General features: G+C 46.3%; 1 protein-coding gene across 1 annotated transcript in view; it reads right to left on the bottom strand.

Annotated features, from left to right (window-relative positions):
- fbn1 (fibrillin 1) overlaps nucleotides 1-14,834 on the bottom strand; it is an 88,789-nt gene that overhangs the window by 27,605 nt on the left and 46,350 nt on the right. Inside the window, exons 29-38 of the mRNA XM_079497310.1 lie at nucleotides 12,499-12,624; nucleotides 12,257-12,379; nucleotides 10,870-10,995; nucleotides 9,667-9,792; nucleotides 5,438-5,560; nucleotides 5,096-5,218; nucleotides 4,714-4,839; nucleotides 2,908-3,030; nucleotides 2,445-2,567; nucleotides 2,048-2,215 (exon numbers count right to left, since the gene is read on the bottom strand). Coding sequence (XP_079353436.1) covers nucleotides 2,048-2,215; nucleotides 2,445-2,567; nucleotides 2,908-3,030; nucleotides 4,714-4,839; nucleotides 5,096-5,218; nucleotides 5,438-5,560; nucleotides 9,667-9,792; nucleotides 10,870-10,995; nucleotides 12,257-12,379; nucleotides 12,499-12,624 — 1,287 coding nt within the window. The remainder of the gene's footprint in view (nucleotides 1-2,047; nucleotides 2,216-2,444; nucleotides 2,568-2,907; nucleotides 3,031-4,713; nucleotides 4,840-5,095; nucleotides 5,219-5,437; nucleotides 5,561-9,666; nucleotides 9,793-10,869; nucleotides 10,996-12,256; nucleotides 12,380-12,498; nucleotides 12,625-14,834) is intronic.

Below are 14,834 nucleotides of genomic sequence, written 5' to 3'. Positions count from 1 at the left end.
ACAGACAGACTCCCTCCATGCACAGTGAAGGTACTGCAGTATGAGGAACAACAGACACTCCCTCCATGCAGTGAAGGTACTGCAGTATGAGGAACAACAGACAGACTCCCTCCATGCACAGTGAAGGTACTGCAGTGTGAGGAACAACAGACACTCCCTCCATGCAGTGAAGGTACTGCAGTGTGAGGAACAACAGACAGACTCCCTCCATGCACAGTGAAGGTACTGCAGTGTGAGGAACAACAGACACTCCCTCCATGCACAGTGAAGGTACTGCAGTGTGAGGAACAACAGACAGACTCCCTCCATGCACAGTGAAGGTACTGCAGTGTGAGGAACAACAGACAGACTCCCTCCATGCACAGTGAAGGTACTGCAGTGTGAGGAACAACAGACAGACTCCCTCCATGCACAGTGAAGGTACTGCAGTGTGAGGAACAACAGACACTCCCTCCATGCACAGTGAAGGTACTGCAGTGTGAGGAACAACAGACACTCCCTCCATGCACAGTGAAGGTACTGCAGTGTGAGGAACAACAGACAGACTCCCTCCATGCACAGTGAAGGTACTGCAGTGTGAGGAACAACAGACACTCCCTCCATGCACAGTGAAGGTACTGCAGTGTGAGGAACAACAGACAGACTCCCTCCATGCACAGTGAAGGTACTGCAGTGTGAGGAACAACAGACAGACTCCCTCCATGCACAGTGAAGGTACTGCAGTATGAGGAACAACAGACAGACTCTCTCCATGCAGTGAAGGTACTGCAGTGTGAGGAACAACAGACATACTCCCTCCATGCAGTGAAGGTACTGCAGTGTGAGGAACAACAGACAGACTCTCTCCATGCAGTGAAGGTACTGCAGTGTGAGGAACAACAGACAGACTCTCTCCATGCAGTGAAGGTACTGCAGTGTGAGGAACAACAGACAGACTCTCTCCATGCACAGTGAAGGTACTGCAGTGTGAGGAACAACAGACAGACTCCCTCCATGCACAGTGAAGGTACTGCAGTGTGAGGAACAACAGACAGACTCCCTCCATGCACAGTGAAGGCACTGCAGTATGAGGAACAACAGACACTCTCCATGCACAGTGAAGGTACTGCAGTGTGAGGAACAACAGACACTCCCTCCATGCACAGTGAAGGTACTGCAGTGTGAGGAACAACAGACAGACTCTCTCCATGCAGTGAAGGTACTGCAGTGTGAGGAACAACAGACAGACTCTCTGCATGCACAGTGAAGGCACTGCTGTACATCTCCAATGATGTGCAATCATGGACTAGGTTGTGGGTGGAAACCTTGGATGTCCAAAACTGTTCATTTTAAGGGTATGGGGGAAAAAAGCACCTGTGTTGTAATGTAGTTATTATTGATAAGAAAAGCAGGTGCACTTTTTCACATCAAGGTCCATTATTTATTGGGCATTTGTGGTCACCATTTGATGAGATTAAGGGCCGATTCATACTCCTATTTTAGAGCCGAATAAAAGTCGGTTCGGCTCTGTAGAGCCTACAATGTGACGTCATTTGAGGTTCGGGGGGGCGGGTACCGTCCTAAAGTCGGCTCTTCGGTGCTACTGAAACTTTCTGACGAACCAAAATAATTTCGGCACTACAGCGCCGAAACAGCGGTAAAATAGGAGTATGAATCGGCCCTTAGTCTCTCAGACCCAAGACTTAGAATATGTTCTTATCGATTTTGTCCACAATTCCATGCTGTATTGATGTTGTACCATAGGAGAGATAACAGCAGGCAAACGTTAAATTAATTACAAGAATTTTCAAGAAAAACATAAAATATGGAGGTTTCTGCCCAACAGCGATGATTATGCAAATTCTGTGACACACAGAATCAGCTAAATTCAATATTAAGTGGATTATGTTTGTTGTGTGTGTGTGTGTGCGTGCGTGCGTGCGTGCATGCGTGCGTGCGTGCGTGCATGCGTGCGTGTGGGTGCGTGCATGCGTGTGGGTGCGTGCATGCGTGGTGTGTGTTTGTGTGTGTGTGTGTGTGTGTGTGTGTGTGTGTGAGGCCAACTCACTGGAATTGACAAAGGGGCAGGATTCACACGGCGTTCCCCAGCCCAGGCCCAGAGAGCAGCAGCACGATGCCTTGGCCACCCCTACGCCAATCTCATTGGAACAGTCCAAGCTCTCTGACGCATCTCCACGGGAACGCACATCCAGGTAGCAGCTTCCAGAACGAGTGTCTGTACAAACGCACGCGCGCACACACACACACACACACACACACACACACACACACACACACACACACACACACACACACACACACACACACACACACACACACACACACACACACACACACACACACACACAACTTGAGCACACTGCCAAGATGTGTTTTCTTCATCTTGAGTAACTTATGTCCATGCTCAGCTCTACCAAAAGTATAGAATCCTTGTTGTGTCTCACCCACACAGCCCACGCGGGTGGGGTTGAGCTCAAAGTCTGGTGGGCAGTTGCAGTCGTAACTACCAGGGAGGTTGACACACACTCCATTTATACAGATCGTAGGATCTGCACACTCGTTTACATCTAAAAGAGAAAGAAACCCCAGGTTATTATTATTGATGGCATAACCACAACATGTATGAGGGACTAGAATTCAGAGCAACTGAAATGATTTATTTGCCACAAGGGTGAGAAGGAAGATCTCCTCTCCTTCAGGTCAGTGAAGATGAGTCGAATATGAAATACTGTTCCATTCTTTCCACACTCTTTAACTACTCTTTTATTATATATATTTTTATTTATTAAATTATTTTTGGAAAAATCTTGATTTGTTTGTTTTTTGTTGTTTTGAAAAAAAAAAAAAAACTACAAAAGACCCACTGTTTGGGGAGCATTGTAACTGCAGCACCAGTGCTGGTGTTACCTGTGCAGTTGCCTCCACTCCTGTCCAGCTCGTAGCCAAAGCTGCATTCACATCTAAACAGCCCTGGAATGTTCTGGCACCGTCCGTTGACACAGATATCCGAAAATGTACACTCATCTATGTCTGTGAGAGAGAAACGAGACAGGGAGAGAGAGAGAGAGAGAGAGAGAGAGAGAGAGAGAATCCCAGCTGTGACGGATTAGTGGATCATGAGACAGAGGTGGAAAGTTGGCAGAGAGCAATAGGAAGTGAAAGCTGCTCACCTCTGCAAAGGACTGACAGTTCTGGGGCAAAGAAATGCCCAGACATAGACCCAGACCCAGACCCAGACAGACACACACACACACACACGCACGCACGCACACGCACACGCACACGCACACGCACACGCACACGCACACGCACACACACACACACACACACACACACACACACACACACACACACACACACACACACACACGCATGCTAAATACACACTTATACTGGATGGAGCTGCCAAGGTTATGAAATTGTGCTCTTCCACATCTAGACTCTGCACAAGTCATTACTCTCTCGGCTCAGTTAAGGCAGGCAGGCACTCGGAGTAGAGCGGGTTATTTCAGGAGGTCAGACATCAGTCTTCAGTGCTGATTGGTTGGATTCCAGTCAGCGTTGTGACTGGCAGGAGAGGGCGTGGCATTGATCCGTGACCAATCAGGGGAGTGAATAAACGTGTCATAACACACACTCCTCATCATCAGTAAAACAGCAGCACGACTGGTCTCATATGAAAAACATAGCTATTGTTGGATTCTTTCTCTGCCCAGTAGTGATGCGCAGGCCGACCCGTTGCGCGCAGGTCCCGCGGGTTGACCCGCGGCGGGCGGACGGGTCAATGTTTTCAGCGCAATTTTCGCGCGGCGGGCGGAGGGCGCGGCCTGCTCTCCTGTCTCTATACTCATTGCTTATGAAAGGGGGCTTTAGCCCCTGCATTTTTGACCGTTGGAGAAAAGTGCCCTCTCCGTCCTGAACTGGAATGTAGCATTTTATGTTCAAAGAATTCCCCTCTCTCGCCCCTCTGAGGCTCTGAACCTGGCTGCGTCATCAGCGCAATGAGCGCATCTGCACCAAATCTTTCTAAATTGAGCGCGGTGAAGTGCAGGCGTGCACAGTGCTCACACACAGAATTATAGCAGATCTACAAGCTCACAACACGTCGCAGGCGACGTGCTGTGAGCTTGTAGTGCGGCTATTTTGGGTGTGAGGTACCGTCTCCACGCAACGAAGTCAAAACCAAAATGAGCACATGACATTCATTCATCTCGAGTGGAGAGCTACACTGCTGCAGTGCGCACACAAACCAAACGAGTGACGTGTGAACCGGACCGAGACAGATATGTCATGTCACGCATGTGTATAAGTGTTATACTGTTCATCATTCAAATAATGTGTTAGGACTCACGCAGTAACGAGGGACGTCTCTCTCTCTCTCTCTCTCTCTCTCTCTCTCTCTCTCTCAGTCAGTCCAGTGTCAATTCACAATTTTCGACCACACAAACTTTCTGACAGGCACTGACAAGTGATTATGCGATACTTAATATTAATAACAGGAGATAGGTTCCTGCCCTATGGGCCTCATGGCTCGGCAACCTGCTAATCGGGAGCAAGTAGATCGAACCTCGCGGTTCCCATCCGGCTCTACTCCTGAGCCACTGCCGCCCCCATTACTGTTCTATAAGACACTGGATCCTTGTGTCCATAGTCAAATCAATGGCCGATGCCCAATGGCGGAGTCAGGATTGAGGAGCGTTGAATATGACTTACCCTCACAGGCCTTGCCATCCAGGTTGGGGATGAATCCCATGTCGCACTCACAGCGGTAGCCGCCGGGCATGTTCAGGCAGTGACCGCTCTCACACAGCTGGGGGTTGTCTGCACACTCATCGCTGTCTGTGGGGGAAAACACACACACACGCACACACACACACACACACACACACACACACACACACACACACACACACACACACACACACACACACACACACACACACATACACACACACACACACACACACACACACACACACACACACACACATACATACATGATGCATAGCACACACACACCTGTGTATATCTTATTTACCAGTTTGCGCGTGTGTGTGTGTTGGGGGGGGGGGGGGGGGGGGGGGGGTTGCGAGACCTGAGCAGTAAAATCCATCTCCAGAGAATCCATCCTTGCAGAGACAGCGGTAGGAGCCCAGGGTGTTCATGCAGTTGGCATTGTTACTGCACATGTGGGTGCCGTTGGAACACTCATCCAGGTCTGAAAACACACACACAATGATCAGCGATAGGATGGCCAGCTGGTACCATTACAAATATGTTATTTTCATCAAGCAACGTTGTTGTTTGACAAAAATAAATAAAATGAAATATATATATATATATATATATATATATATATATATATATTTATATATATTTATATATATATATATATATTAAAAAAAATGTCTAATTATGTGATTCTTACTGTACATACCTGTGCATTTGATACCGTCACCAATCCACCCTGGAGCACAGCTGCATTTGAAGCTGCCCGCCGTGTTGGTGCAGGTGGCCTGTCTGTCACAGTTGTGAGCTCCAATCTCACACTCATTGATATCTGGAGGAGAAGAAACAGTGTTCTGTATGACAAACAACAACATCTCCATTCTGATGGTCTGGTGGTTTGGATGCACAGTCCCTCTCTTGGCATTGTGGAGTGAAAAGACAAGAGAACACTGAGCTAATCTTTCTGGTAAGCTGTCAAGGAACCGCAGGGAACATTATTTTGGTTAAATAGCCTTGCTGTGGGGATTTAGATAGCTCAGTCTCTGTTTTTTTGTTTTTTTTGTAAGGGTGTCCAAACCAAAGATTTATAAAAGACAGAGTGGGATAGAAACATCCCACATTGCACATGCTTTGTTGGAAATCTTAATCTTTCCCCTAAGTACAATTTCAATAAAAGCATGTGGTTATGGCACACTGAAACCAACCCTACAAATAAACAACCATCCTTTCAGTACAAAGTCATTTTAAATTCTACTTTCACTCTTCTAAGGGAATAGGGACTAGATGCAATTAGCCCTCTGTGATATAGTTCTGGACATTATAAATTAGGACAATTAACGGACTCCATTAAGTTGGCTTCCATTAAAATCTCCTCAGATTTCTTCGAGTCTAAGTGTTTACATCCTGCAGGGTGTAACTATATATTTCTATAGTATGGTATGAGCCGTCTCATATAGTAGATGGCTCCATGCCATGGCTCTATAGTATGGCCTGAGCCGTCTCATACAGTAGATGGCTTCATGGCTCTATAGTATGGCCTGAGTCGTCTCATATAGTAGATGGCTCCATGGCTCTATAGTATGGCCTGAGTCGTCTCATATAGTAGATGGCTCCATGGCTCTATAGTATGGCCTGAGTCGTCTCATATAGTAGATGGCTCCATGGCTCTATAGTATGGCCTGAGTCGTCTCATATAGTAGATGGCTCCATGGCTCTATAGTATGGCCTGAGTCGTCTCATATAGTAGATGGCTCCATGGCTCTATAGTATGGCCTGAGTCGTCTCATATAGTAGATGGCTCCATGGCTCTATAGTATGGTATGAGTCGTCTCATATAGTAGATGGCTCCATGGCTCTATAGTATGGCCTGAGTCGTCTCATATAGTAGATGGCTTCATGGCTCTATAGTATGGCCTGAGCCGTCTCATATAGTAGATGGCTTCATGGCTCTATAGTATGGCCTGAGCCGTCTCATATAGTAGATGGCTCCATGGCTCTATAGTATGGTATGAGCCGTCTCATACAGGCTCTTGTTCCACAGGCAGCTAATCTGATTATGGGTGATGACTTGCTTTGACATGATCAAGGCTACGCCGCACAATAGAAAAACGCCCGTGTGAGGCATGAACAATGACGCCTATTGATTTGCACAAAAACAAGCCTCTGGAAACTTCTGACCAACACAATACCTGGCCCTGGGCCTGAGGACTGACTGATTCAATCCCGAAAGGGGTTTGCACAAATATGTGTGCGAGTGCGTGTGTACACAAGCACACGTCCAAGAAAACCCATGTCATGAGTGGAATAGAGATGTTGGGTTTTATAGCAGTCAATGAGACGCATTCCTGCCTTTGTGTCTGTTTTCCTGAAGGTAGTAATTGGCGACACTTTCAATTAGAGATGCAGCGCTTCTGGTATACAGTCCTTCTGAAGGAAAGGGTACGGTATATTTACATCACATTTGATGGCAGGGTTAATGTTAGGGCTGCAAAACGCACGCATCTCTCCAATTACAGACAGAATTAAAGATAATTTCCCCAAGACTTTGATGCCAGAGAGCACAGAGCAAACACACACACACGCTCATATGGAGAGCAAGAGCATGTTGCATGCGAGGCATGTGTCAGGGCAGCGCTCACAGCTGACAGAGCAAACACACACGCACGCACGCACGCACGCACGCACGCACGCACGCACGCACGCACGCACGCACGCACGCACGCACGCACGCACGCACGCACGCACGCACGCACGCACGCACGCACGCACGCACGCACGCACGCACACACACACACACACACACAGCTCATCAAAGAAGATGGTTGATTTAACCAGGCTAGTGTTTGACAGCCGAAGGACAAAGCAGGGCGTGGACGGATAGGGAAATGTTACATAGATTGACTCTGCCTGTCATGACTGTTTATCCCGGTGCCTGACTGTCAAAGCCTCCCTGGACGTTTTCTGTCCTTCCCACCAGCCCATGTGTCAGCCCGACTGTCTAGTCTCAGTCTGCCGTGGACTGAGACTCTGATGTGGAATCAGCTGAACGATCTATTCAGTAATAACTGTTTTGCAAAAGACCATATAAGAGCCCTGAAAACCATTTCTTGGCTCGACGTGTCACTAGCATACACGCAATCTCCAACCTCTGGCCTGATGTGCTGAGTGCCGGGGTCTCTTTGGGAGCTTACAGCTACAGATAGACACTCCCAGGGATTGTAAACCTCATGCTCCACCGATGCATGTACCCCCACCCAATTCTAACAATTCAATGCATGCACGCAGGCACACGCACACGCACGTGCACACGCACACACACACACACACACACACACACACACACACACACACACACACACACACACACACACACACACACACACACACACACACACTAGAAAAACAAACACTCACAGTCACATGTATGCATGCACATATTCACGCCCTGTCTTTAAGTGCTCAGCATTGGGGAATAAAAGAGAGAAATGATTCCCTGGGGAGCTTTGTCAACAGCTGGAGCAAATCTGGGCATGAGAGCATGAGAGCGCTCACTCACACACCGTAACACACACCGTAACACACACCGTAACACACCGTAACACACACACACACACACACACACACACACACACACACACACACACACACACACACACACACACACACACACACACACACACACACACACACTGCTCTAGAACGTCTTCATCTCAACAAGGCCCATTATCGACCCAATCCACATACCACAAATCAATAACAGCCTGTTAAGCATACATTTCCCATAGCATGTGGCTAGGAATACTTGAGAGTGAGCCCAATTTGAATAGCAGTAGGTCTGTTCACTTGCACACAGCTAAGACACCGTGTGTGCCTGAACAGAATCGCAGACCCGTCCCATTCCGAGGTTGGAATTCCAAACCTGTGAATCAGAACAGGCTGCTGCGTGATTCCGGCCCTCTCCAAACAACCGAAATACAATATTAACATCTGCATGGTATTAGAATGGGAATAGGTGTGTGTGTGTGTGTGTGTGTGTGTGTGTGTGTGTGTGTGTGTGTGTGTGTGTGTGTGTGTGTGTGTGTGTGTGTGTGTGTGTGTGTGTGTGTGTGTGTGTGTGTGTATGGGTGCGTGCTGAGGGACACTTAAGGGGGCTGAATCACACTTAAGACAGATGTGTTTGTTTGTGACTTAGGGAAAACACAGTGCTGCTGCCGACAGCATGGCTGACTCATGGAGAACATTGTGCTGGAGCCCGGAGGGGAGCAAACGCCAGATATGGATCAGCAGCCAAATCCTCCACCAGCCTCCTCAGTCATCCCCCCCCCCCAACTTGTAAAAGGTTCCTTATAAATCTTCAGACTGGACGTGCGCGAGGCGGGGAGCAGGGCCCGACTACCGGACATTTGTATTTATGTGTTCTGGAGCCGCTGCAGGTGGTTACGTCTTGCGATGGTGCTCTTCCAACCATCACGTAATGTTTAAACCTAATGAAAGGACGACCACTTAACAAACAAAGGTGTAATCTGAAGCATGCGTCTGACAGGAGACAGTGATCTCACTGGTGCCGGTGCGCGCGCGCGCGCGTGTGTGTGTGTGTGTGTGTGAGTGATACATCCAGGCGGGAGCACCCTGAATGTTTGGCTAAGTGTGTGTAACGTTAGAGCAGCTCCTTGTTGACCAAACAGGGTTCAGTCAGTCCTCATCTCCCTCCCTATCCGCCTTAAAGCACCTCCGCAGCAGCATTTTGACTGACTCACCAACCTCTCACTTTCACTCCCCGTCCACAGCTATTTTTGTGTGTGCGTATCTGACTTCTTTTGACAAGACTAATTACACAGTGTTCTGTGTGCGTGTGTGCGTGTGTGCGTGTGTGTGTGTGTGTGTGTGTCAGTGTGTGTGTCAGTGTGTGTGTCAGTGTGTGTGCGTGCGTGACCTCACCTGTGCAGCCTGTGGTTCCCTTGCGTACCGAGTATCCCAAGTCACAGTGGCAGATGAAGGAGCCCCTCGTGTTTTCACAGTTTCCACTCAAACAGATGTTCGGGTTCAACTCGCACTCGTCCACGTCTACACACGCAGGACGAAACAAGAGCATGAGAAAGGCAGAAAGAGAGGACAATAAATAGTCAGTATGTTCATGTGATTAAAAACATTTAAGAATTAAGCAATTTTGACCTGAGACTGATTCTACAAATGTCACACGTTTTCTGAAAAACGTGTGTTGCCAATGCTATATCAGTGGTGCTCAAACCTCATCCCAGAATATTTTGTTCCAGGGACCCACAGAAGCAACGATTTTAGTGCAAAATGTTCACTATAAAAGAATATATTCAAAGATTTGCACACAAAGATTTTTTTTAAATAGCAGATATACAAGATCGTAGTGTGGCACAAAGTGACACGCTATGAGCTTGTAGATTTTTGAAGAGCCAAATTATAAAAGAATGCTTTTTAGCTAAAATCTAGAATGACACCGATGCTTTCCCACCCCTAATGGGTTAAAGCATAACAAATACATTAAGTTTTACTGACCAATTCTGTCAAACATTTGATGATATAAAATGAAGCTTTTGTGTGCAAAAAATGTAATAAACATAATAAAAATGTGAAAATCTCATGGCTTCCTGTGAAGCCTAAAGTAGTTGTGTTTACTCTGACCAAATAAGGAAACTTGTGCAGCAATATACTGTATGTGAGTGTGTGTGTGTGTGTGTGTGTGTGTGTGTGTGTGTGTGTGTGTGTGTGTGTGTGTGTGTGTGTGTGTGTGTGCGCGCGCACGTGCGTGCAGCAATATACTGTATGTGAGTGTGTGTGTGTGTGTGTGTGTGTGTGTGTGTGTGTGTGTGTGTGTGTGTGTGTGTGTGTGTGTGTGTGTGTGTGCGCGCACGTGCGTGCGTGCGTGCGTGCTTGTGTGTGTGCACGTGCGTGCATTAGTTGTGTGTGCAGGTGTACAGCGGGGGGCCCTCGTATCGGTGCCGTCAGGTTGTCATTCCTTCAGTGGAACCAGAATATTTCTCACTCAGTCTCAATTACATTTGCACACTGGATCTGACACTTGTATGTCTGATGGCCTTCGAGCTCATTGTCGCAGTGTTTTGTTTTGAGTTTTTTTTTAAACTGTGGTGATAAACATGCGGCCATTACCCAGGCAGGTCTTCATATCCTCAGACGACATGAAGCCGTCGAAGCAGAGACACTGGTATGTTCCCGGTGTGTTGGTGCACTGGCCCCCATCGCAGATGTCCGGGCTCTCCTCACACTCATCAATGTCTGGGGGTGGGAGGGAGGGTAGCATGGGACACATTACTAAAGTTAGCATTTGGCTGTCAAATACAGGATGTACATTCCACTACAAAATATGAATAGAGAGGAAAAATGGTTGCTGCTATTCCAGGGTCGTCTGGCTGATAGAACACAATGCTGTGACGCAATGCAGCGCAACAGAACTTAAATGCTCTAGACGGTGGGTTTCCAAACTCTGTCAGCTTGAGAACCAAAAAGAAGAGAAATTTGGTGTCACCCGGGAACCCATTCTTAAAAAGAAAAATACATTATGAATTAATCTCTTAAAAACCTATTTAGAAAATAGTGAAAATAACATACAACGCTGTTCTGTGAGCTTGTACTGTAGATGTACTATTTCCGTTATTTTTTTATGTAGGAAAGGTAAAAGAAAAAAAACAAAAACATAAAGAGCATTTTGGGTCACAACTATAATTTGGGAACCACAGCTCTGTTAGAGGGTGAGGTTCACATCAGGACAGGGGCATAGTTTTGTAACTGACGTGTGCTTCCAGTGCAGTTGGAGGAAGAGCGTGTGTGTTCTCAAAACCTTGCCACTGTTGCAAATTAAAAATCCTTTTTAACGGGAGCTATTTGGTGTGCGAATTCTTCAGTTTTTATGGTGCCAGCAACACCCAATAGAAGGAGAATTACACTGTGCCAAGGCGAGATAAAGAGCAATAATGTGGTGGATAATACAATCCCACGGAGGCTGAAGATGCTGTCAATCTCTCTCGTATTCTCGTTTGGTTCTTGACATTTATCAGGTCATAAATGTCACCTAGCATACACATAGCTTGATAGATTAAAATATTGTCGCTGTCATGAATAAACCTTGTATATCCATATTATATATTGTATATTTAATGGGTTATAAATGTTTTTACAAGCTCACACGCATCATGATGTGACACGTGGAGTGTACTATAATAACATGCCCAAAATAGGGATGCCAGGTTGAAAGTGGTTAGATCTGTCTGAGGTGTCTTGTATGGCAACAAGGAATACAAAGGACAGTGAAGATATAGGCCTAGTGGATAAGCAGTATATATATACATACAGTACATACATTTATTTAGTAAAGGTTTTGGTCATATTACAGTTCCTTGATGTTAAATTACTGTCTGCTTGAGTGCCCACTGCCTGCAATATCAGGCAAATTAGTGCAGAACTGTACTAATTTGATATAACTACAAAGCTGTGATATCGGGCTTGATTAGTGACAACAAGAACAGAACAGAATGCTAACCCGTGCAGCTCCTCAGGTCAGGCATAAGGGCATATCCACTGTGGCAGCTACACTCATAGCTGCCCTCTGAGTTGGTACAGAACGTTTCACAGCCTCCGTTCTCAATGGTGCACTCGTCGATGTCTGGAAGAGGGAAGAGAGAGTCACAAAACAGTCAGTCGGATACGTTACACATGGCGGGAACCATAAAAGTCGGTCAACATGTTGCAATGACACAATGAGTGATGAGGTCATATATTTACCAACACATTCCAGTCTGTTCTCGGTTGATTTGTATCCCGTGTCACACGCACACTGGTAGCGGCCAATCATGTTGATGCAATGGCCGTTCCGACACAGTCTGTCGCTCAAGTCACACTCGTTGATGTCTGTGAAAGAGAAGATAAATGAAGAAATAAATGTACAATGCAATGCGATTAAGTATAAACTAAAGCAGAGCTGTATAGACGAATCCATGGAGTGGTGCCCTGTAGGCCAGGTGTATGCAATCAATGCTGTCACATTTACTGCCAGCATTGATTCAGTCTGTAGACCCTTCCCTGCCACCGGATTCAGCCGGGAGTTTTATTTTGAAGTAATCTGAAGCGTTAATATTGTAACCGCGATGTAGCGACGATATAGTAATGAGCCCCTAGCGTCCCGGTTTTGATCAAACACCTCAGGAAAAAAAGCAAAAATCCAGCTACCATAGAAGTCTATGACCATGTTGTTTCTGGTCCCGTGCCTATTTAGCGCTAGCTATAGCAACCGCAAGCTAACCAGATGATAATAACTTCAGAGATCTTTCATAATTAATAATAACCTAATAATCCGCCAAACTCGTCCTCGGCAGCCTGTGACTTCCAAACTCGTCATTGGCAGATAAAGACTTTTAAGTGCAGCTTGACACAGAAGCATTGGTTGCATACAGTGGGCCTACAGGGCACCTCTCTGTGGATTTGTCTATGGTAGGACCAGAAGTACTAAAGGGATGATGAAAGCTTGGACCAAATGAGTAAATCTATGGACGTAAATGAGAAATTCTCTCTCTCCCTCAGCAACCATAGTGTCAAATCCTGAGAGTGTACAAATGGGACCAAATTTGCCCATATTTGTTCACTCTTAAGAGTTAAATGAACAATCAAGATTTGACTATGTACTGCTAATAACCTTGACCACGGCAGGGACCTTAGATATTCCAGTGTGGAGCATGGTACATGAGTAGCCTACTGTATGTGAACTTATTTATGTGAATTTTACACAACTATTCTTAACCTCTTAAGGCCTATTCATAGTCTAGTTTTAGGTGATAAGGTGACAACTGAAAACTACCAGTAAGACGCCTGTGGGCGAGAAGCGACCTCACCCTAAATGGGGAGGTCGCGTGCACTGACCATATATGGAGCGTGTCTTGAGTGTACAGGGTTTGATGAGGTCAGATCAACATATGGCCTTAATTTTCGGGCCTGTTGAGAACTCTAGTTTTCGCCGGCTGCCGGGCGTGGCTGCACAAATAACTTTGGGGCAGGCCCGTCTAGAGTTTAAATGGACATGGTATCAGTCAAAAGGGAGACATCGAAGAGGAAGGATTGATGGGGAAGGATCAATTGGAATGTCAGAACAGGCTCTGACATATATCCATATACAAATATTGATGACATCAGGGATCTCCATATATGGGCTTAATTGCGACAGCAGGTCGCATTTACTATGATATAATCCCTGATTTACTATCATCCCTGAAGATGTCATAGTGATGTCACAAGACCTGGGAACAATATATGGGGGCTTTCCCCATGTATGGGGATTTTACTATCATCCTTGATGATGTCATAGTGATGTCACGACTCGAGACCTGGGCACAATATATGACGTGACGTGACAAAATTGAGTGTGACATGATGTGAAAAAACGCAAGGTTTCATTGCGACCGGAGGTCGCAGATAACTATGAAACCTTGCGTTTTTGTCACCTCACAATTAAGCCCATATATGGAGATCCCCTGATCAATATTAGTATATGGATATATGTCAGAACCTGTTCTGACTGTTCTGATTGTTGATCGTTCCCCATCCATCCTTCCTTTTCGATGTCTCCCTTTTGACTGATACCTGTCCATTTAAACTCTAGACGGGCCTGCCCCAAAGTTATTTGTGCAGCCGCGCCCGGCAGTCGGCGAAAACTAGAGTTCTCAATAGGATATAGAAAATTAAGGCCCCCGCTGCCACCCTTAGATCTCCATATATGGAGCTGACCTGTTCTGACATTCCATATCTTGATCTGACCTCATCACACCCTGTACACTCAAGATACGCTCCAAGGTGGCTCAGGGGTAGAGTGGCCGGATGGTAACCGCAAGGTTGCCAGTTCGAACCCGGGCTCCCCCAGAGTTAGTGTCGAAGTGTCCTTGAGCAAGACACTGAACCCCGAGTCGCTCGATGGAGTCATGTCATGCAAAGGTTTTCTAATCTTTGAAAAATGTTCGCCTACAATGTTATTTATATATGTTTAGATCATTCCAACACTTGGAATCAGAGGTGTTTTCAACAATATTATGACGATAAGTACCATTTTGATCATTTCTTTGCTTTTATTCCGT

This window comes from Electrona antarctica (assembly GCF_951216825.1).
Source record: "Electrona antarctica genome assembly, chromosome: 3".
Lineage (NCBI taxonomy): Eukaryota > Metazoa > Chordata > Actinopteri > Myctophiformes > Myctophidae > Electrona > Electrona antarctica.
This window is presented reverse-complemented; position numbering and strand designations above follow the sequence as displayed.